We start from the raw sequence: 24,908 nt of genomic DNA on the forward strand, positions 1-24,908 counted from the left end.
ATGATTGCAAAAAGACTATCAGGCTACGATGTGCTGCATTAAGAAAATTCAACAACCGACCAACTACTTAGAATTTAAACAACTTCAAAATATGCGAACAATAAAAGAAGCCAAATGTGAATCATGAAAAAACTTTGTGTCCCAAATCAACAATAACACCAAAGACAAAACCATATGGAAAATGATACGAAAAATATCAGGAAAAAACACCAGTTCCCCTCTTAACCACCTCTGTATAAACAATAAAAAAATAACCGAAAAAAAGGACATAGTCAACATGCTTGCAGACACTATTGCAAATAATTCATCATCCAAAAACTACAATAAAAAATTCCAGAAAAAAAAACAACGTACACTTTAAAAGTAATGATGAAGAAGTTTATAATAAACTTTTTACCATTCAATAACTAAAGGATTCATTAAAAAAAGCCAATAACACGGTTGAAGGACCAGATGAGATAACATGAATTCCTGAACCAACTACGAGATTAACCATTAAAGTACTTACTTTCCATTCTTAATGACATTATCGCCCCATAGCTCTAACAATCTGTGTGTGCAAGACGATGGAGAGAATGATAAACACCAGACTAATGTGGTTTCTTGAAATAAATAAAATATTAACCAACCTTCAATGTGGTTTCCGAAAACAACGGAGCACTACAGACCACTTAATACGACTGGAAACCTTTATCAGAAATGTATTTATACAAAAAAAGCATATGATTGCTATATTCTTTGATCTGGAAAAGGCTTACAATACCACATGGCTGTATGGTATCATGAAAGATCTCAAAGAAGCCGGACTGAAAGGAAGACTATCCATCTGCATCAACAACTTTATCAACAATAGATTATTTAATGTCCGTGTAGGAACATGCCTCTCTGATATTAAGGAACCGGAAACTGGAGAACTACAGGGAAGTATTTTATCTGTAACATTGTTTAATCTAAAGATTAACAATATCGTTAAATGCATAAACCAAGGTGTGGATTGCTCACTATATGTAGATGATTTTTTAATTGTATATAGCTCAAGGCATGTCCATATAATTGAGCGTTAACTCAACTATGCATCGACAAATTAAAAAAATGGACAACCAAAAACGGATTTAGGTTTTCCACTAATAAGACTAAATGTGTGCACTTTTGTCAGCTTCGAAAACTGCACCCAGATCCTCTCTTAAAACAAGATGATACCCAGATTCCTGTTGTCGACGAACATAAATTATTAGGGTTAATATTAGACAAAAGACTCACATTCATCCCTCATATTAAACACTTAAAGAATAAATGCAACAAAACTCTCCAGCTAATGCGAGTCATTGCCCACACAGACTGGGGAGCGGACAGACAAACCCTACTGAAACTATATAGATCACTAGTACGCTCAAAACTAGATTATGGCAGCTTCATTTATGGCGCCACCAGAAAATCATATATAAAGATACTAGACACTGTTCAACATCATGGCCTCAAGCTTGTACTGGGAGCTTTCCGAACTTCTCCCACCGATAGTCTCTATACAGAAGCCAACGAACCACCATTATCAATTCGGCGCAACAAATTAGCTTTACAGTACTTAATAAAATTCTCTCTTGCCCAGACAAACCTGCCTATGATTGTATTGCGAACGCACTAGATTACAATCTCTACCAAAACCTATTTGACCAAAAGGTAAAAACTATAAAACCTTTTGGTTGTCGTATGAAACCATTAGTGGAAGATGCAGGTATCACAATCAGGAACATCCATCAGGTCAACCAACTAAACCTCCCACACTAAAACAACCTGAAATTATCTTTGAACTAAACAAGCTCCCAAAAAATCAAACTCCTCTACTGAACTATCAAGAAAAACTATTTAACATTCAGGCAAAATACCCAAATCATCAGCATATCTATACAGATGGTTCTAAGGATGGCAACAGAATTGGATGCTGAATAATATCCAATAGCACTACCTTGCAGAAGCGACTACCAGACTAGGCTTCAATTTTTAGTGCTGAAGCCAGAGCTATAGACCTGGCACTAGACCTCATTAGTGGCCTCACCTACAACAAATTTATAATTTTTTCAGACTCCCTATCAGTATTCGAATCTCTAAAGAACCAAAATTTAAATAACCCGCTACTCATTAATCTATTACAAAAAATACACACTCTTTCACAAAATCAAAATATCAAATTCTGCTGGATACCCAGTCATTTTGGAATCCAAGGCAATGAAAAAGTCGACAGAGCTGCAAAAAATGCACTAAATCTTGATGTAAGCGATTTAAAAATTCCACACTCGGACTACAAACGACTAATACATAGATTCATTATGAAGAAATGGCAAAAAAAATGGAATAATTGTCAAAACAACAAACTTTTCAAAATCAAACCCACAATAGAGAAATGTTTACCAAATTTCAGAAAATTGCGTAGAGAGGAAGTAGTTTCTACTTTCATTCGCATAGGACATGCACACATAACCCACTCCTTTCTGCTAAAAAAGAAGACCCTCCAGAATGTGTGGCATGCCAAGAACCCTTTTCTGTAAAACACTTTCTTTTGGATTGTGGCGACCTCAAGCATATCCGGCAGAACTATTACATTGTTAACAAATTGAAAGAACTATTTAAAAAAGTCAATCCTAACAAAATACTAACATTCCTAAAAAAGCCAATTTATACAAAAGAATATAGTTTTACCTAATCCAACTTCACCCCCCCCCCAAAAAAAAACAAAAAAACCACCACCTAATAACCCAAAATGGCTGACTGAATAAGTTAAAATATCTAACAAAAAAAAAAAAAAATTATGAAGGACCTCGGCATTAAATAACCAAAAAAAAACAAAACGGTTGATATGCCGTAAAACCCAACCTAACCTAACCTAACCTAACCAACATGATCTCCAGCAACACCAAAGCCAGCCTGATTGTCGCCATCATCCGCCGAGTATTTGCCAAGTTCCTACCGGTGCTTGTGTAAAAGGCATGCTCCCAGTTTCAGACCTGTATTGAGGCTGAAAGCGGCTACATTGAATAGATGTCAGCTGTACTACATAATCACGTTACCTGAATTGATTTTTTTCAATGAAAGTTTTAAAATAAAGCTGTATTGAGGCTGAAGGTGGCTACATTGCATAGATGTCAGCTATACTACATAATCACATTACCTGAAAATAAAGCTGTATTGAGGCTGAAGGCGGCTACATTGAATAGATGTCGGCTCTACTACATAATCAAGTAACCTGAATTGATTTTTTTCAATGAAAGTTTTAAAATAAAGCTGTATTGAGGCTGAAGGTGGCTACATTACATAGATGTCAGCTATGCTACATAATCACATTACCTGAATTGATTTTTTTCAATGAAAGTTTTAAAATAAAGCTGTATTGAGGCTGAAGGTGGCTACATTGAATAGATGTCAGCTATACTACATAATCACGTTACTTGAATTGATTTTTTTCAATGAAAGTTTTAAAATAAAGCTGTAACGTTGTTTTCTTTAGGGTGACAAATTTATTGTTCCACCCTGTAGCAAGTCAGACAATCTCTGCCATCTGTAACAAATTTGGAAAAACAATTCTTCACTTTATTTCTATAATGAGACCTTTTTTTATATATAAAGTAAACAAAAATTACATTTAACAAAACATTGCACATGTAGTTTTCATAAACACTCATTTTGCACATGTTCTTGCTGATGAGCGATCAAAGCCCAAATTAACGGGGTTTTTTTTATACATATTCTTTTCATTGTTGCTTCTTTCATTGTCACGTTTCCTGAGTGGCCGTGTCATCTCATCCTGTGGTCGGTGATCTACTGCGAACTGTTGTTGTCATAGTTGTTGTTGTTTCACCATGTTTAGGTGATTAACTGCAATGGGTTAGAAATGCTGAGTTCGTAATTCATCACCAGTAATTACTGCCTTAGTTGTTCTCTCTCCACATTTTGACTAACTAATCCTCTGATCTGCTCGACAACAACTATGAAGATGAGGATAATAGTCCGCAAAATGAATGAATGCACAAGCTACTCATACATTAAAACACAATGGAGACTTGCTGAGGTTTCAGAAATTTTATTTAGAGAGTTTGCTTATTGAAGGAGAGATAACCTAGCTAGAATTAATCGCTTCTTATTTTTCTAACTTGGGAATTGAGAGACACAGACAGGCAGAGTCGTTGGTAACATCAGCTCAGATCATTACATTCTTGGACAGTCTTGCACTGCTTTCTGGAAGAGATTGATAAGAAACTTTCTGTTCTCTCACTCAAACACGTCATTTCGATCGTTATATCAATATATATTGAGAGAACAACTACGGAAGGCAGTAATTACTGGGAATAAATTACAAAACTCAGCATTTCTATTCGTCATTATGTCGTTCAACACCTGCATCATTTTTAGTGTGTTTTGTCTAGGAAGTTTACCTTTGGCCTCTGCTTCAATCATGTCACAAAGTACATTTCCGTTTGCCACCAGGTTATCCTGATATGAATTAATGTGATCCTCGCCAAAATTCATACTAGTTAACTTAATTGCTACTTACTCACATAGGGTCTTAATATGTAACACATTATTTGATATGAATATTAGTGTGAACACTGGTGAAGCATAATTTTTCGGTGCTTGTTAAGATATGTCATGTCGAAAATAGTAATATATCCAAAAATTCATTGAGGAGAACAATTGCTGTTGTGATTTTAGTAAAAAAAAAAAAAAAAAAAAAAAAAAAAAAAAAAAAAAAAAAGTCGATCGCTATAGACCGTACAAAAAGTATGGCATAATCACATTGACACACTGGTTCTCACCAGATCACCAGAGTTAAGCAACATTGAGCCTGGCCAGTACCAGATGGGTGACCATTTGGGAAGATGAGGTACTGTATGTAGTGCAAGGTAAAATACCTGGTTGAGAAATTGGCGCGGTCTATCCTTCTCTTGGGGGTAGATAGGACTCTCTTAAGCCGTTATAAGCACCCCGTCTAGTGATGGCATCACGATAAAAAAATTTGGGTTTGTATTACTGTACACATAGATTCGAAAAAGTTGTCAAAAAACAAATATATAACAAATAAATGTTATCAAAGGCAAGATAAGTTACTTTTCTACCAAACTGGATATATTTTTCGTGTTTTTATTCAATGTAACATGTTTATTCAGCTCGAAAACCATACAGTGTTTACCGATGTATTGGAACATTCAAGATGGCGTCTTATTCTCTCTTTAACACGGTAAGTGTGGGAAAAGATGTTATAAATAAAAAACCGGATAAAATACTGTTAAAAACTCGCTCAATATATGTTACCGTGACATAGGTTGACATATATTCGACGGGTTTTTAATAGTATTTTATATAGTTTTTTATTTATAACACCTTTTTCCATACTTACGGTGTTAAAGACGGTGTGAGATGCCATCTTGAATTTTCGAATACATCGGTAAACACTATGTTTTTCGAGCTGAATAAATATGTTACATTGAATAAAAACACAAAAAATATATCCAGTTTGGTAGAAAAGTAACTTATCTTGCCTTTGATAACATTTATTTGTTATATATTTGTTTTTTGACAACTTTTTCGAATCTATGTGTACAGTAATACAAACCCAAAATTTTTCTAACATTTGAAATTTGTAACTAATATAATTTCTCTCTTGTTGCCTTTCAGGAGCTTTAAGGCTTCTTCCTTTGATAAATATGGCGTTAGATGAGTATGAATTCCATAAGGATTCTCAGAAGCAAGCAACATTTTTAGAACTGTTGAATTCAATCAGCGTGTGGCGTGATGCCGAAAATGTTTTTCTTTTCAACTGGTTTGTAAATTCCCATATTATCTTAACAACTTTCTTTGGTTCTTGTTCAGAATTTCCCTTACATTAAAAAAAAAAAAAAAAATAAGAATAACCTGTATGATGTACACACCCTTGACAAAACAAAATTGTCATATTCCGAAAATCATATTGATCATTTTTATTAAAAAAAAAAAAAAATCAAATTTTATGAGTAAATGAGGAGGGGCTTTTTCATATCGCCATCTTGAAGAATTAAAATCATTTAAAAATTATTTTCTTTATAAAAGTATAACTACTTGATCAATTTACGTGATTTTGGAATATGTTCTTTCCATTCCATCATTGGACATCATACAGATTTTACTGTATTTTTCTATTTTGATATGAAGGGAATTCTGAGCAATAACCATTTTTTTCTTTCGTAGTTTTGTAATTAAATTTTACTGTTTAGTAATGTCAAGCAAACGATAATATAATTTTCTTAGTTCAATACTTTTTCTATTTAATTTTCACTTTCTATCTCTTTATTAAACAAAGGTTTTTGCCCAGAGTTTAAATAAGAAATGAAGATATCATATTCTAAAAATCACATAAATTGATCAAGTAGTTTTATTTTTAAATAAGTAAAATTTTATGAGAGTTCGAAGAGTGAATGTCTTGCCTGCCGTTTTGAAAAAAAAACTGCCAGGAAACAAAGGGAGATAACTTAATAATTTATATTAGATTTATGTTGCAATGCCTATGAATTTTCATCACTTAAAAATGATTATCTTTATAAAAATATAATTACTTGATCAATTTATGTGATTTTTAGAATATGATATTTTTGTTTCATTGTGAGTACATAGACCATACAGATTTTTAAAATTTTTATGTTTTTATATCAGGTGAATTGTGGACAAGTACCAAAAGAAATTATATAATTTTACTTTTTTTTTATCTAGTTAAATTAAGTTTTATAGTTGTATATTAAAATGAAATTATCTCTTTTTTTTTTTCACATTCTTTTGTTTTTTTTCTAATTAAATTTTATGTAAAAAGAAATTTCTTTCTACTAGAATTATTTTTTTATTTTATTTCATTTTATGAAAAAAACTTCTCAGTATGTTTTTTTTTTACTTTGTGCATTGAATTATATATTTTTTTATTTTATTTCATTAACTTAATTTTTTGTTGGCTTTCTAAATTTTTGAAAAATTTAAACATCAAATATTTTTATTTAATCTTTGTCATAAAATTTCCTTCATTTTCTTTTTTTAATTTTGTAATTTTAAAATTATTTCATTTTATTTCGTTACGTTTTATTTAAAAAAGAAGAAAATGTTTTGCTTTATTTTATGACAGCAACATTATGTCATCTCCAGCACATCTTGTCCTCCTCAATTCAGAGGCAATGCATTATTTGCAATTGATGTGGTCACTTCAAACAGACTTAAATGAAAATCAAAGAGACTTTATTATGTGCAGTGTAGCATCTTGGATTCAGGTAAAACCTTTTTGCCTTTTCAGACGATACCAATTGTAATCACTATAACTAATAATATTGAACTAAGATTTGAAAGCAACTTTGTAACAGCTAACATTTACTTTTAAGCGAATAAAAAAATCTTGCATTGCACATATGTAATAACATGAAGGTTTAGGGGAATTTTTTAACTTTTTTTTTAATTTATTTTATTTTTATTTATTTATTTTTTTTTTTAGATTTTTGGGCTTCAGCCCCACCCCCCATCCACCTCCGACAAAAAGAGGGTGGACCTGTAAATTCACCCTTGTCCATTCGTCTGTCTGCACTTTTCTTGGAATTTTTGGAAATTTTGCACAAACATTAAACATGATATGAGTAAAAAAGTAACAGAACGGATTTTCCGGGAAAATCCAGTTGCACCCCCCCCCCCCCCTTAGTGGTGCCTTTCGGGCTAAAATGGTTAAAATTGACACTTTTGTGCTTATTTAAAAAAACATTGATGCCTTGGATTTTTATAAAACTTTCTGAAAAGTTGTAACTAACCGATTTCTATATAATTTTGTTTGTCTATACTTCGTGATAACTCTTGGGAGTGCCCAGGGGCTCTTTTAGGGCTAATAAAAACACTCCACTTTTGGAACTATTTTACCATATTTGTTGAGAATTTTCTGTGTATGTCTATTTAGCAGTTTTGCATGATGCTGAACTCAAATTTAAATATGTTAAGGTCTTGGGGACATTTGGGGTTAAATGGGGGGAGGCAAATGATGGATGTAGTCATTTCTTTTTTTACATGATGCAGAACTCAAATTTACATATGTTAAGGCCTAAAACTGCACCGTTTGTTCATTTTCACCAGGATTTGACGTCCCCTGGGGACTTTTGAGGCTGGGTGGAGGTGGGGGTAGGGGTAAATGCTGAAGTTAGTCATTTTTTTTATGCCTCGTTCACTGTGCACTCACGGGGGACCATGCATGCTTCACTTGTTTTTTTTAATTTCTGACTAGTGGATACCTAACAAGTATAAAATTTTATCTTTGCTTTACTGAAATTGCTTTTCCTTGGAAATATAACACTTCAATTTTTATCAAACTTTATTTAATCATATTTTCTTTGAGGAGGGATTTTGGCTTCTTTCAAATAAATAACTCAAACTTGGATAATTATATATAATTATTGAAAACCGTTTTTTATCTTTACAAAACTGGCTTCACCTTCTTAGTGGCTTTTGAAGAAAATATGAGAATAAATTTGTTAACTAACAATATTTTTGCACTCTCTCTCTCTCTCTCTCTCTCTCTCTCTCTCTATATATATATATATATATATATATATATATATATATATATATATATATATGCTTATGGGAAAAGTATCCTCATTCAGTTATATTTCATCTTTTATTAATACCAATCCTTTAATTAAAGAAAGCTCATTGTCACTACAATTGTAAAATTTATGGACTATAAAGTAACATGGCCATTGCAACATAAGAGAAATCTTTCTAAACTGAGGCAGCATTAAAGAAATTCAGTTAAACTGGTATATAGTCATCAAAAAGTGCTCAATATCCTGAGAATAGCTTCTCTTTGCATCCAGTCTACTGAAATTTCTGGTAGGGAGGTGATTAGGTATTTCCATGTTTTTTTTTTTATTATTCATTTTTTAAGTAGGATTACCGTATCTTTTGTTTTTTTTTTAAATTGTTACATTTAAGTACAGTTACCAAATCTTCCCCTCCATAGACTTGGATAGAGGTGGGGGTAGCGATGTTGTCCACGAAGTGCTCAATATCCGTAGTGTAGCAGGTGTGTTCAAGCAGAACTTCATTTCTTCTATTTATTATTTATGGACCTGGGCAATACCATATATCCTTGTTAGGAAATAATATTTGGAATTGTAAAAAGTATCAAGCTCAATGAAAGCGAATTTTCATTTTCAAAGAATTTATATCATTAATCATCATGCCAAAAAATGGATGCAATTTACACTCACAAATTTTTATTATTTTTTTTTTCTTCTAAGTTATTCTTTTTCCCAATTTTTCTGGATATCTTTTAAACCAGATCTAATTTAACACCAGGACAGTATTTAATAACTAACAAGAAACTAAATAAATAAACTATAAAATAAGAAAATCGAATTATTTTAATTGGAATTCATTATCGAGATGAGTATTATTTATATTAATTTATTTATTGCGGACTATTATTCTCATCTTTATTAGTTGTTTCACGACGTTTCGGCCAACTATTCCTCTGGAATATATATACAATCGCCAAAAACGTGGTGAGACGACAACAACTACGGATGGCAGTGATTGCTGAGAATGCAGTTAGGAGATTCGAAGTTCCTATTCGTCGTAGTTACCACCTGATGAAGGCCAGAGGAATAGTTGGCTGAAACGTCGTGAAAAAACAACTAATAACTATGAGAATAATAGTCCGCAATAAATAAAGAAAGAAAATCGAAGTTAAAAATAAAAATTAATCGCTTCTAACCTTCCTGCCCCCACTTTTACACAACGTTTGAGCGCCATTCTATACAGCATGCCAGCTGAAATAAAAAAGCCAGCTCGGCAAATGGAAAAGATATCCAGAAAAATCAGAAAAAAGAACAATTGTGTCGTGTTCAATCAGACATGCTTGAAAATACATATATATATATATATACCTGTATTTTCCTGATGAAGATTCTGTCATGAATTGAAATATCAAATTTAATTTTAATGTATATGTTTGGCTTTTAACCATTCAATTTTTAAATTTTGTATTCCATATCTACAGTGTTTACTCTAGTGGACTTTCTATTACTTGATACATATGTATATATTTTATATCATAAAGTCAGATATGTTTAAAAGGATGCAAGTCTATGGATATTTCCTTAGTTTACCTTATCTAAACATTTTAAATGTTATGATTATATTTCTTTTTATATTTTGCATGACTATCTCTGCCTCTTATATAAAATCATGAATACGTGATTAGTAAAATGGATAATAAACTTATATGGAAATGAGTGAATACTTATAATAATTACCAAATTATGGTTTTGTTTTTCTTTAGAGTGTTTATGATAGCAAGGATGGCATTAGTACTTCCACGGCTGTCCAAGTGTTCACTGTTAATATTTCCAAGTTGCTCTTCCAAGTGGCACAAAGCTACGAGACAAATGCTGACTTACCAGGAGAAGCCATTACTGAATGGAACGAGTTCTTTAGTCAGACTATATATAACCTTCTTCTTCATATCTACGTCCAATTAGCAGGTAAGATACACTTTAAAAAAATTTTTTCTTTTTTAAACGGTTAAAGACTTGGAGGAATAATATGAAAAGTAAAGTGAATGTTAGTAAGACTAAAGAGATGATCAGTTCTTGTGGTGGAAATTAAAAAAGAGGAACGCTTCTCAATTCAGTCTGTGAGAAAGGAGCCCAATGCAATTCAATCTTTTGTGGTACTTGTAAATTTTGAGTATACGAGAAATGTAAAACAATGGCTGAGATGTGACCTTGTTCTTTGAGAACTCAACCAATGTATAACTTTGGTATCTCAAAAGACGTCATTTAATAAGTTTTGCAATTATTTAATGGAAGAACCCTGGCCAAAATGGTTTGCATCCAAAACTATTCAACCAATTTATCGCTGGTTCCCTTACCCAACTCATAAATTATCCTTTTAATCTGTTGATATCTCTGAAGACTAGTAGCAAATAGTGACTATTTGTCTCCATCTTCAAGAAAGGTGATAGAAAGAATTCTATCAATTAAGGCAAGTTTCACTCACTTCTGTCGTTTGCAAAGTCTTTGAGATTCTTCTCAAATCGACCATGATATCTCATCTCCTGAAATGAAGAAGATTCTTCTTTTTGCTGATGGTGTTAAGAAAACGTCTCTTAAAAGTGACTTTCGGCATCTGTGTAGATGCCTTCATCATGTGTGGGAGTGGTCAAACCTATGAGATTTGTGTGTCAGTGTCAACAAATGCAATCGTCTTTTTCACCCAACATGCCGCTTGATTTTGAACCTTGCCAATTGATACTGGATGGAATCACACAGTACAAAAACTTGGGTGTTGTTATCAATTCCTTCTTTACTGCCGAATACGGTCAAGTGGCAAAAAAGATCCATAATGTTCACTTATTTGCCACCATAACTGCTGACATCTTCCTACAACTATATCTCTGTTGCGACGCATTCTGGAACATGGCACCCCAGCTTCACCTCCCCCTCTCCCTATTTTATTCGAGATATCCAGCATATAGAACGGGTTCAGAGACTTGCAGTGCAGGTGATCGGTAGATGCCACATAAAGTCCTTCAAACGATGATTGAATGACCTCAACCAGTATTCGCTAGAATGTAGAAACCTACATGGAGAACATCTTCACTTTTAATATCACATGCAATAAATAGGGCTTCGTGAAAACAGAGAAGGTGTACCTGAGATGATTTGTGCTAAATTGTCAAAAGGCGTCTGTTTCGGTTTGGGTCGATGCACCATGGAACAGGCTACCATAATTGATGTTTGGCCTAACAGTTCAAGGCAGCACTTGATGCATCATGGCCACTAATCTTTAAGAGATTGCCCTCACTTTAGTAGAAGAGGATACATGCAGACGTGTTTCTGGTGTAAAAATGAACCAGAATTTAGATGTACCTTTCGAGGGGTTTTTCATTGGAGGAGGGATACCATTCTTTGTGTTTATGTATAACACGATCAGCCGATCACTGGCGTGTGACTGGCTTCACATGTTACACTAATTGTTTTAGAAGTGGTTTCATGGAGATTTGAAGATGTCCAATCATTAGGGTCTATGTATCAAGAAGAAAATCATACCTGAGATGTTGGATGTGGGTGTGTGGCTCCTTCATTCTCCCAGATGACTTCTTCACCCTGGTGGCATTCTGGTTGAAATTTTCTTTCTTCATCCTCCGGACCACTTTGTTGTTTGATGGAGGCGTTCATGGCAGACTCAATAAAACACACAACACGACACAATCATAATATTTATGAGAAATCTTAACTATTTTATTTCTATACATAAATATTTTACAATAAGAATCTAAAGCAATTAATACTTAAACTTTAAAAATTATTAGACTGAGCTACATAGATAGTCCTAACTAGTGTTGATGGAGAGACAGAAACACGCATGCTACCCCATGCCGTCCAGACGAAAAAAAGGATCGATCTATAAAGGGAATTATGGGATTGCATTTCTTTGTATCTCTACACTTATGGCCAAATCACCACCCAGCCATGCTGTAGAGTGTGTTAGCAACCATGGCACTGAAATATAGTGCCACATATGCTTCATGGGGCAGTCTACCAGAGCTGTTAAATGAAGTGTATTGTTTCAAGCATTGAGGTCATGTTAAACAAAACGGCATGCCAGCATATTCCCCGAGACATTTCATTGTCGCATTACTTCCTCTGTTTTCTAGATGGTGACAGATGATTTGGCATCCCCGGCGAAGCATCTTCCAACAGATATTTTAACTGAAAAAATGATCACATTCTTAGATGAATTATTAGTATTATTATTGTGCTTATAATTATTATTATTAATAATAGTAGTATTTGTATTATAAATAGCTGATCCCGGATATGACCTTAAACTATATCCGATGGTAAGGCCCCAGCCTGCGGGCTTTGGGGTGTTTGGAGCCACCCCTTAATTGCTGTTGCTCCCAGATCCACTCTGACCCGGAGTGGTAGTACCTGTTAGGGTCCCAACTATGGGTTGAATAGAAACCGACTTGAAAAAAAAATATGTATACTATTAAAAAAAATTTTTCTTCCAAATAACTGGATTCGGTGTTAAATAACTTGAAAAGGGTTGATATGCCATAAAACAAAAACAACCAACCAACATTAAATAGCATTACAAGTTGATTTTTTTCTTTTTAGATAATTGTTATTTTATCAACTTGCATGAAAAGGGCTATGTAAAAGATGCTTAAAACCGTTTGAATTATGCAAATACCATCAGTAGTTCATAAGTTATGAGAATTTTCAGTGCCAAAATTTATGCTTTCCGCTGACATTTTTCTGGGCTAAATTATGGACCTCAATATTTCAAGAAATTCGGTAATTTCACCACCATTATTTTTCAAGTTATTCTCATGAAACTTTGTACTCTTATGTAAAAATGTGTGATCTTTCTGATTATGCAATCAAATCTGATGTATTTCTTTACCATAAGCCATGAATTATAAATCAAGATGTACAAATTTCAATTTTTTTTTTAAACTAGCGCATGGTATCATATAGTGGGTGTCTATTCATGAACAAAACTAAGTATTATAGTGGTATTTAAATATAGCTTTATTGAGAGCAGGCATTTTTCCTGCTTCCTCACCAAAGGAGAGCTTAATCTGGGGTGTAGCCATTGAACGCCTAAAGAGCATTCATGGCCGGTATTTACTACTCCCCTCAAAGAAAAAAAAATTGAGTAGATATGAATTAATCACAGAACGAAATCAAAGAAAATTTTTCATATAGATTTTGGATTTCTGTAAAAGATGGAAATTCCTATAGTCAACCAGAACTTATGCATTTTGAGACCAGTCCAATTTTCAATTTTGTAAATCTTGTCTATCTGGCCCAAAATATACCTCTATTTTCTGAGATGCAACCATAAATTGTACTGTATATGAATCCTTGATTGAGCTTTCACAGTACTAGGATACCAGGAATCCTGATAAGCAACAACTATATATTCACCAGTTGATGGTAAATTTTGTAATTTCTATTCTGTTGTTTTACTGAAAATTTAACTATGTAAACAAAGAAATAAAACAGTAATTTTTTTTACCTTGTTTCCACCTTAACATTTAAAATGATTACTTGTGTAGGTTTTAGGGTATGCTGAAAACGAATATCGCATTTAAATTTTCTGCAAATAAGTATCAAATCTTATGTTATCGCTGGTGACCATCTTAGTACACGCGAGCACGCAAACGTAACCCCGAGAAACTATGCGCAAACGCACATACCAAGATGGCCACCAGCAATAACATAAGAAATGCCATTGCTTAATATCCGGAAAGCTACTTATTTGCAGAAAATTTAAATACGATATTCGTTTTCAGCATACCCAAAAACCTTAAAAGGTAGCCATCTTAAAGAAAAATGTTAAGGTGAAAACAAGGTAAAAATTTACGAAATGCATCACAATGAAATTCTTGATCGGACCACTTAATTATTATTATTTAGATATACTCGGTTAAAAAAAAAACTGGTTTGTTTTACAGGTTCGAAAAAATGGTCTTGACAATGAGTTAAAAATAAATTCAAGTTTCACGATATATTTTATTTAATTGTTAGGTGAAAGTACACAATAGTTAGCAAAACACCCTTCCATTCCCCATGTTAGAAATGGGTTTCTAAATAATAACATTATTATTTCAGCATGGTAGCATAAGTGCACAAGTACCTTTTTATTTATGTATTTGTTTTTTTTGGGTTTTTTTACCACTAAAAAACAATTCTACCTTAAGTACAAGTAAGAAGTTATAAGTAACGTCATAACAGAAACGCATGTACTGAGTACATTTTGTTGTTTTTTAATGCTTTTAGTACATTGTACTAAAACAACAAAATAGTATTGCTTGGAAATCAAATTTGAAAAACTTGAAAATAATTTTTTTAAATTGACAAACTCAGAATAAAAAATGAAACTGATTTTTCTGCTTTCGTTTTAAAAGCAGAAAAAACAGTTTTTTATTTTTTAAGAGAATACAAACGGAATGCGTTAATGCGCTGACTTTAGTTAGCTAAATGCTGGTCAGCGAATAGCGAACCGTTTTCCCTGTTAAGCGGATTTGAATTTCTATAAAAGATAACATTTTAAAAAAATTTCCGCACAATTAATAATTATCAAATATTTACAGATTATACATGAAAATAATTCTGAAACTATTATCTATATGAAAATGGATGATATATGCCGATTTATCTTATCAATTTTGAAATATTCTTTGTCAACTTTGCTCGGTCGTAACTTTGCTTCCTGTGGTCGTAAAAATATAAATCAAAGTCCAGTAGAGATGAACTTCTATGTTTATATAGCCTGTAAAATTTCAGCCATATTCAGTCAAATTTTACCCCGTGCATATGTATCCAAATGCAATGTATGAAATGTAAACATTGAAAAAACAGTTTCCCTTTTTGTTGTCATCATTTTTTACCGTTTTTTTTTTCATTATTAACTTGGAGCATAAAAACATTGAACGCATAAAAGAAAAATAAATTAACACCATTGAAATGTTTATTCTATTCTCTTTCTATCAATGTAATTCTTTTAAAAATTGACTCACAAATAAAAAAGATATGACATTAGGTAATATTGCCGATGTCCACGAAAATACAGCATACACTTGTAATGCTATTATAAGTAGTTTAGCGTAAGAATGATATTTTTCTGTAAGAAAAAAAAATTTCTTTACTTTTAAGAATGTTTCACATAAAAAAGAAATTTAAACATTACAAGAAATAAATATTATGCATTTATTAAATAAAAATAAGAATTGTTCACATTGTTCCAATTATTTTCATATGAAATGTTAATAATAAGAAAATATAATAATATATATATATATATATATATATATATATATATATGAGCAAACAGTTAATAAAACATGTTAAAAAACACTTTGAAATGAGTTAAAAAATATATTTAATCTGAAAAGGAAACACTAGATAAGTTAATAGTCCTTAATCCGCGGAGTTTCGAAGAAATACTTTACTTCTCATTAGAGGATAGGAATTAGCAAAATGCGGGATCGGATTTTGCATGCAAAAGTATTTGATGTAACAACAAGTAAGTCAAAGATCTTACTTGATAGCAAGAAAGTGAAGCAGAGGGAATATGAAGAAAAAGGTGATTACACTTGAATGGATAGTCTGGTGGAAGATAAATAATCCAGTGACGGTAAAATTGAAGTTTATTTTATATATATATATATATATATATATATATATATATATATATATTATAAGACATGTTTCGTTGGGGACGCCAAAGCCAAATCATCTATCACCGGGAACAGGGGAAGTAGGGCAACAATGAAATGTTTACTTTAAAATTAATGTTTCAGGTAATAAGGTTATAGTAAGCTGGCATATCTAGCTAATTAATTCATAAAATTAATATTTTTTGTTTTAATTTTTTTATCAGGAGTCAGATGTTGATATTACGAAGTCTGTAAAATCTATCAGACATGTTCTTCATGTGATAATATATGGAAGTGAAAAGTGAAACCACCGCGGCTTTTTTTTTTCTTCAGCCACATGGGCACTTCATGCTATTTTGATGGAATGAAAAGTTGTTTTGATTATATGGGGAGGGGGGGGGTCCAGCTCAGGGACAACGCCTGTCACCTATCCGCTAGTATACATATGAAAGGAAAAGTTTCATTTAAAGAACCAAAACAGTGTATGTCATATAATGAGATATTTATCACTAAATTGGATCTTAACAAATCTTCACTATATATTAATCAAATAACACAGAAAAATATATGAATGAATCGTTTCTTTTAGAATTAATGATTCAGTTATGGTAAGCTGCTATATTTAATTAATTAATTCATAAAATTATTTCTTTTCTAATTTTTTTTATAGGGAGTCTGATGTCGGTTGATATTACTAAGTCTGAAGAGCACCTTCTTGCCTGGCTGGGAGAAGCTGTAACCTGCTGTCCAAAAGATCAGCTGATGTCCCTACAATTGGAACCCACAGGAGCTGAAAGCAATCCCACTTGTTTGCTAGAAACTATTCTATCACATTTCTGTCCAATGTTGCTATCTAAAGTCTACTGCATCCAAGTCACAGCCTACCACATCCTTAACAAGTATGGATTGGTGATAGTTTGATCTGTTTTCATTTGTTAATCATTTATTCCATGGCTGTAATGTAGGATATCTAGAAAGATGAGAATGTGTGTGTGTGTGAGGACACTTCTCAACCTATATACTCAATGAATTTTTGATCTACAGACTTGAAATTTGGTATATAGGGTATACAGACATATGGAAAACTTTTTAATTGGTTTTCATCCTGAAAAAGTACTGCTAAGGGGTCAAAATTGAAAAATTGCTACATGGGGAGGGGGGTCATTGGATTTGTATTTGTTTGTCAACTGTTTCACGAATGTGTATGCATGAATCGTTCACGTGACAGATTCCTTATGTTAAGAATAATTAGGCTTAAAAAAAGATTGCGTCCAGCTGGCCTGATGGTTATCGTACTTGACTCACTGTCTTTAGGTTTTGATTTTGATCTCAGCTTGAGTTTTTTTCTTTTTTTATATTTGCAACAAGTGAACTGTTTAGAAAAAACATAATACTCACATGCACATGTCTCAGTTTCTGTATGAATTAAAATTCAAATATAATATTTATACATATTTTAGGACCAGGCAACGCCATGTGGCCTGCTAGTTTATATATATATATGTTTACATTTATTAATCATTGCTTATTAAAACTAAATGTAACATTTTCATAAACAAACATTAAACTTTAGAACCGTTTGCACATAATCTTTTCCAACGAACATGCATTTGTGGGATTTTGCCAGTGCGTGATCAAAAAAAAAAAAATCCAACAATAAAATTCTTTTTTATATACGTGCACGGTCGCTGATGTTCATTATTTTTTTATCATCACTTTTTCAAGTGTGGACCATGATCCTCTTGTGGTAGTGACCTTCTGTATAACTCAAGATGAATGGAAACACAGTGGAGACTTGTTTAGGTTTCCAAGGTTTTATTCAGAGGGTTTTTTGTTTTTGTTTTTTTTTTTTCAGAGGAGAGACCACATGAATTACTTAATATATTAATTATTTTACTTAGTCTTAAAATGGTCGATGAACGGACAGTCTTGAGGAAATATTCGCTTAGATTTTTACATTGTCTGGCATATTTCATCTGTCTGCTTCCAACTCAAACTGTCTAAAAACTTTGTTCGATCCCCTGAACATATCATTTTTTATCTAATCAATTAACATCTGCGTTGGGTCTGTTTCCATTTCCCATTAGGTCGTCTTGACATGTACTTACGTAACCTTTGCCTAAATTCATACTAGTTAACATATAATCTGTACTTACTGGCATAGGGTACATATACAACACAAAAGCAACTAGAGGATAAGAGTTAACAAGATATATAGTTTGTCGGTTGAATGATGAAGAATATTAGGAGAGGATTGATGATGAGTGGAATGAATAGTTTGATTACTCATGGGTTTGATTTATGACAAGTATTTGTTGACGTTTGATTTGAAGATGAATTTGTTTTGGTGTACAGAGAAGCAGTCAGATGATAATTTGGATCCATATTACTACCAAACTGCTTGCTCAGAATTCTTCTGTATTAAAAAAAACAAAAAAACAACAAAATATCTTTATGATGTATGTACTAGTGACAGAAAGAAGATATTGTATTCCAAAAGTCATGTAAATTGATAATGTAGTTTTATTTTTAAATAAGAAAATCAAATTTTGAAGGCTAACCAAGGAGTGACTGTCTCGTGATGGCATTTTGAAAATAGGCTGAAGGAATAAGGGAGAGAACTCCAGATAATTCAAATTTACAAGATTTTAGAAAGCCATTCTTAACATGAGGACTAAGGGACATTGGAAAAACTAAAATTCGCTTAAAAATTATTTCCTTTATAAAAATAAAACTACTTGATCAATGATATTTCCATTTCATCACAGATTTTTCTTTATTTTTGTTTTTTTAATTTAGAGGGAATTCTGGACAAGAACTATAAATTTTTATTTTCCCATTTTTTTTTTTTTTCTTAATCTTGAATTTATCAAAACACCCACAGTCATATTCCAAGTGTGATGTCTACCTACACATCTTTTCTGACCTAGATTATAATTCCTAATAACTATCTTGCTTTTTCGATCACTTAGTGATCTACCCATTGTTGTATTTTATTTATTAGTAAATTTGAATATGTGTAATATTTTGTGTTGAACAAAATGTTTGCGCATGGTCGTTTTTTTTTTTTTTTTTATAAAATACACTTTTGCACCTCTGCACTAGGTGTATCAGAATTTTTGTAGGAATTTTTGACAACCCTAACACGAAACTGCGAATAAAATATAAAAACTCGTAATTTCTCTTTTAAAAGTGGGTTGTTTATTTTCTTTATAGATTATACTTCCAAAATAAACTATTAAAGTTGTTTTAAAAGTAATAGAAATATTTTTTTTTATTTTTTAAAAACAGTAATGAATTTTACGAACTCAATATTTTTCAATTTTTAAACTTTAAAAATCTATCAAAATATTTCTGTTGATTCTATTTTTACGATATTTTCAGGGTCAATGTGAAATTTTATGCTCTTTCCAATAAACTGAATATAATATTTTAGACAAACGTTTTTTTTTTTAATTCACGCCCCCCCCCCCATTTTCAAGTGTCTATTAAAAAGTAAATAATTAATTTACTCACCAAAGTGTTATATATCACAAATTGAAGAGAAAAGGTCAATAAATAATATATTCAAATTTAAAACAAAAAAAAGTAGTGTTTTTAGAAATTGACCTGTAAAGTCCGAAGTTTAAAACCTTTTTAAAAAAAAAAAAACATGTTGTTTGTTTTTTTTTTTAATGAAACCTTGGTCCTTGCTCCTTTTAATTGAAAAAAAAAAAAAAAAAAAGTAGGGCTCGACTTACATTTTTCGAGGAGTTATAAGCTTAGAAAGACGGGGTGGAATTATTCACTATTTTTCACGAAATTTCTGACACACCTACCTTTGCACTGCCGCCAGCGATAAATCAAATCAAGTCTCTTGTATATGTGCACGGTTACTATTCATTCTTTTGATCGTCGCTTTTCCATGTGTGGGCCATGATTCTCTCGTTTTTTTACTTTCTGTTTAACGTGACAAACAAAACTACTCATGCATGGAACAGGGTTCGTACAGACTTGAAAAGTCCTTGAATTTTGACTTTTTTTATTTCTATTGAATTTTTGACTTTTTTTTATTTCTATTGATATCTTTAAAAATCCTTGAAAATATAGAAAATGTCTTGAAAATACCTTAAAAAGATTGTATTCTTTATGTCCAGTAAAAATTTGTGTCAAAATATTAAAAATAAAATCGAAATAAATACTATTATTTTTTAAGTATTAATAAAAATACATTAAAATATTTTTTAAATATTGTAAATAAAATCAGAATACATTGTTCTGGAATTGCATAATAGTATTGTGGATACGAGAGTTACAACCTTTTATCACAAAACTACCTTGGATAGTTTCATGATAAAGATCTCTGTTTATTCAAATCTCTGTTTATTTTTTTTTTTTCTTATTTATAATTTAATTTTTTTTTAGGGGGGTGGGTACAAGGAGAAAGGAATAGTGGCATCTTTTTTCTCCTCTAAAAAATACTTTACTTGCACAGTGTCAAATTCCCCCCACCAAAAAAATTGTGATAATTTAAAATTAGACCAGTTGCCCCCCCCAAAAAAAAATGGACAAGATAACAGCCATCTTGGTTAGAAATTAAAAACCGTAAAGAAAGTTAATATTTGAGATGAAATAAAAAGCATTTAAAACTACTTAAAAAAAAAAACCCAAAAAAGCAGCCAAAATAATGCAGGTAGGTTACAAAGTAACTTTTATTGCCTATGGTAATATTTATTTGTTATATATTTGATTTTTTACCACTTTTTCAAATTGCTGTGGATTGTAAAACAAACTCCCAATTTTTTTTTTTTTAAACTTGAATTTAGTCTGGAGAAGACCTTGAAAAACTTTAAAAAGTCCTTGAAAATGGCCATTGAAAATCTGTACAAATCCTGTGGAAACATAATGGAGACTTGCTGAGGTTTCAAAGGTTTTGTATGTTTGTTCATGGGCTAGAATTAGCTAAAATTAATTCCTTATTTGTTCTTCTACTTGAAAATTGAGAAACACAGATGGGCAGAAATTACAGTGACATTCACTTAGATTCTCTCTACATTGTCACCTGACTCAGAACAGATAGTTTCTAGTCAGGCTTTTTCGAACATGTTATGATCTTCCTATGTCATATTGTTAGACACCTGCATTTCTGGCATGTTTTGTCTAGGGAGCTAGCTTTTGGCCCTCCCACTTCAATCATGCCACCTGCAGCTGGGTATATTTCTGTTTGCTGTCAGGTTATCCTGACATGTACTAATGTGATCCTCGCCAAAATTCATACTAGTTAATTTAATCGTTACTTACTGACATATATAACATATATACCTTCTAATCTCCTTTCAAAAATAATAATAAAATTATCTTGTACGTGTGCATTGTCTCATTTTCGTTTGAAGAAATTTAACTGCTTTGCATCTTAATATTTTTCTTAGTCAATTATATTTTATTTATTTGTTTGTTATCCTCATCTTCAGCCTTTATCACCCTTAAGTGTCCATGGCATAGTGGATAGAGGCATTGAATCTCTACGATTCCATGTGAGCATTGTCTGAAGATAATGGTTTCAATCCTACTTAAAGCAGGCCAGAAGATTAGTTGGCCAAAACGTGGTGAGACAACAACAACTATGGAAGGCAGTAATTACTGGGGATACAGTCAAGAGTCTCAGCATTCCTATCTCGCTGCGGTTAACAACCACCAGAAGAAGGATAGAGGAATAGTTGGCCGAAACGTAGTGAAACAAGAACTAAGAAGATGAGGATGACAGCCTGCAAATAAATAAATAAAAATGCAAATTACTCATCTCAAAGAATTCCAATAAAAAAATAAAAAGAAATTATATACAATTTTATTTTTTACTTGCAATTTCAGAATCGTCAATGACTTACACAGTTTGGAAAGTTCCACAGTCTCGCTGACAGAAGACTCCTGTCTAATGGAATTGCAAAATCTAAAGTAAGTTCATGCAAAACTTGTATATTGATTTCCATTTAACAAAAAGTCCCCATTTATATGTCTCTCTATGAGGGAAAAGTTAGTCAAGGTTGCTTTTTTTATGTGGGAGATATCCAACTGCTCAGAAAGGCTTATTCTGGATAATAAAAAAAATTGAAGTTGCCCCAGTAGAGAAAAATTTCTCCTTCACTGAGGCATTTTAAAGATATTAAAATTAAATGATTTTAAAGATAGTACACTCATGAAACTCCCCTTCAAATTAATCTCCTTTCGCTGCAGTGCACTTGTTGTACTGTTCCAATATTTTCTGGAAGGCCCCATGGAAGTCCTCCTGTGTGAACATGCCAACGACTCTCGTCACCGCCTCTTTTATCTCCGCAATTGTCTCATAACAACAGCCTCTAAGGTTTTCTTGTAGCTTAGAGAATAACTAAAAGTCACAGGGATCAAGGGCTGGACAATAGGGAGGGTGAGGAACTTTCTTGATGCCCATCTTGGTCAAATAGTTTGTGATCTTCTCTGAGCACCCTTTGGATAAACTTTGTGAAAATTTTCACATCTTTAGTTCTTCATGAATTATTGGGCATACAGTTCCCACACTGACATCAAACTATGCACTTGTTGTCGCTATAGACACACAACAGTTCTTATCCATGAAATTCTTCTGACTTCCTTACTCCTCCCACACCTCTCATAATCCCTCACAGACTCCTTGCCTTCTTTGAATCTATTATACCACTCAAAACTGATGCTCAATTCATGCAAGATGGTCCAAAAGCAGTCTGAAGCATTCCGTACGTTTCCGTGGAATTTTTTCAAGTTTAAAACAGAATTTTATTGCATATCATACTTTTACTCGAGATTGCATCTTCGAAATTTACCAGCTGTGACGATTAGGCTTTAGTAGGGTATATTCTAATTCCTGCTGTAGCTGGTCATTTGAACCTGAAATCATAAAAATTGGTCAGTCATCTCATAGTATGTATAACAATAACATACTGAATTTTCAAGCGTCTACATCAATTTTAGATGCCTGTACAAAAAAGTCTAGAAACTTATTGAAGGCACATCGTAGACCATTCAAAAATATGGAGAAAATGGATGTCATTGGTCATCTTTTGTCACCATGACTAGAAAATGTATCTCCTACTTTAGAATCAGCAACCATCATAATACGACATTTACTCCAGGGACTACCATACTTAAAATTTCCCAAATAGTTCAGAAATTTTATTGAAATTTTATATACAATCATTTCATTGGTGAGAATCATGGAGTGAGGAAAAATAAAAAAAATAAAAAATTTAGTATCTTCAGATCTATTGCTTTGCTTTGTGTATTATTAAAATAAATAGACTGTCTCTCCAACGATAGTAAAAATAGTAATTTTTATTTGATAAACCATTCCATTCTGCAGTAGAATGTTTTCTTTTCAATAAGTATTGCATTCTGGCATTAATAACTCACAAAACAAGTTGATGTGTCAAAAAGCAAGCTCTAAAAAAACGTTTTTTATTTCTTCTTTTAGCACTGTAGATAAAGAGAAAAACCCTGCTGCTGAAGAAACACCTGCCAAATATCATTTTGAAGATGACGATGAAGATGGAAGGTAAGTGTTTGTTTTTTTTGTTTTTTTTTTTGTTTTTTTCAATTTTGTTTTTCTTCTGATAATTTTTTTTTTATTAAATTTTTCTTAACATTTTTTTATGAAAATTTTTTATAACAGTTTTGTACCATTACATTTTTCATAACACATTTTTTTCTTTTTCATGTCATCAAATTTTTCACAATGTTAAATTTTTCGTGTAATTACATATTTTTACTGTGTTAATTTTTCTGTAGCATTACATTGTTTGTACCATTTTATGAACAAAAGGGTGTAAAGATATGAACTAAACCAAAGTGGCTTTTAACCATTTTCGCCAACACACCTTATCATTTTAGTAATTTTATTGCATAAAAAATTCAAAGTATACTTAATATATTATTTATATTATGTTTTATATTGAGTGAACTATCACCATTTCTAATTAAAAAAAATATTAACAAGTAAGAACTCATGATTAATCAAAAAATTAAGAAGTGGGAACCTTCTTGTTGCAGAAAATAACGAAGGTGCCCAAAACATGTCAAAAATGGAAAGATTCTATAACTGCAGACCAAAGTTATTTTGCATAAGAAACTAAACATTTGTAAGGAATCATGAAATATCCTTGGCACCAATAGAAGAAATAACAAGAAGATTAAAGTGTGATATTATCAACGCCGCATCCTCCCTCCAAGTATTAGAAATTAATAAAAAAAGAGGAAAAGAAATATGACAAAAGATAAGAGGAAATAAGTTTATTGGCAGAACAAAGGCATAGGAAGTTGTTCACCACTGCACGCAAAAGTGAACTGAGGTGAAGTTGTCAAATGACAGGAAAAAAAAAAAAACCTGAGATATATTTAGAAATAATTTTAGAATTGGAGCTTTATGATGGTTAAGAGTGGTTTGCAGAGTCTAATGTTTGTAACATTTTATGACAGTTTAGTTGAGGATAGTGTCTGGTTGACAACAATGGCGAATTTTAAAGTTGAAAGCAGTTAGTGATTTAGACAAGGCCGAGAGAGCCTTGGTAGATCAGGATGAGCTGACATCAGCTGATAAACTTGGCCTTGACAGAACATAGAAACTCATTACAAATATAAGAAGGGTATAGTGTTTTGCAACTATTGTGTACTTTCACCTAACAAACTAATAACAGATGCTGTAAAA

The 24,908-nt window shown here is 32.1% G+C and overlaps 1 protein-coding gene across 1 annotated transcript in view; it reads left to right on the forward strand.

Moving 5' to 3' along the window:
• The window catches only part of LOC145241304 (E3 ubiquitin-protein ligase listerin-like), a 115,659-nt gene that overhangs the window by 70,085 nt on the left and 20,666 nt on the right, over positions 1-24,908 (forward strand). Inside the window, exons 20-25 of the mRNA XM_080104091.1 lie at positions 5,665-5,809; positions 7,133-7,274; positions 10,325-10,526; positions 16,890-17,118; positions 22,067-22,150; positions 23,679-23,759. Coding sequence (XP_079960217.1) covers positions 5,665-5,809; positions 7,133-7,274; positions 10,325-10,526; positions 16,890-17,118; positions 22,067-22,150; positions 23,679-23,759 — 883 coding nt within the window. The remainder of the gene's footprint in view (positions 1-5,664; positions 5,810-7,132; positions 7,275-10,324; positions 10,527-16,889; positions 17,119-22,066; positions 22,151-23,678; positions 23,760-24,908) is intronic.

The sequence above is a fragment of the Euprymna scolopes genome, chromosome 20, assembly GCF_053919585.1.
Source record: "Euprymna scolopes isolate OS-2025 chromosome 20, ASM5391958v1, whole genome shotgun sequence".
Classification (NCBI taxonomy): Eukaryota; Metazoa; Mollusca; class Cephalopoda; order Sepiida; family Sepiolidae; genus Euprymna; species Euprymna scolopes.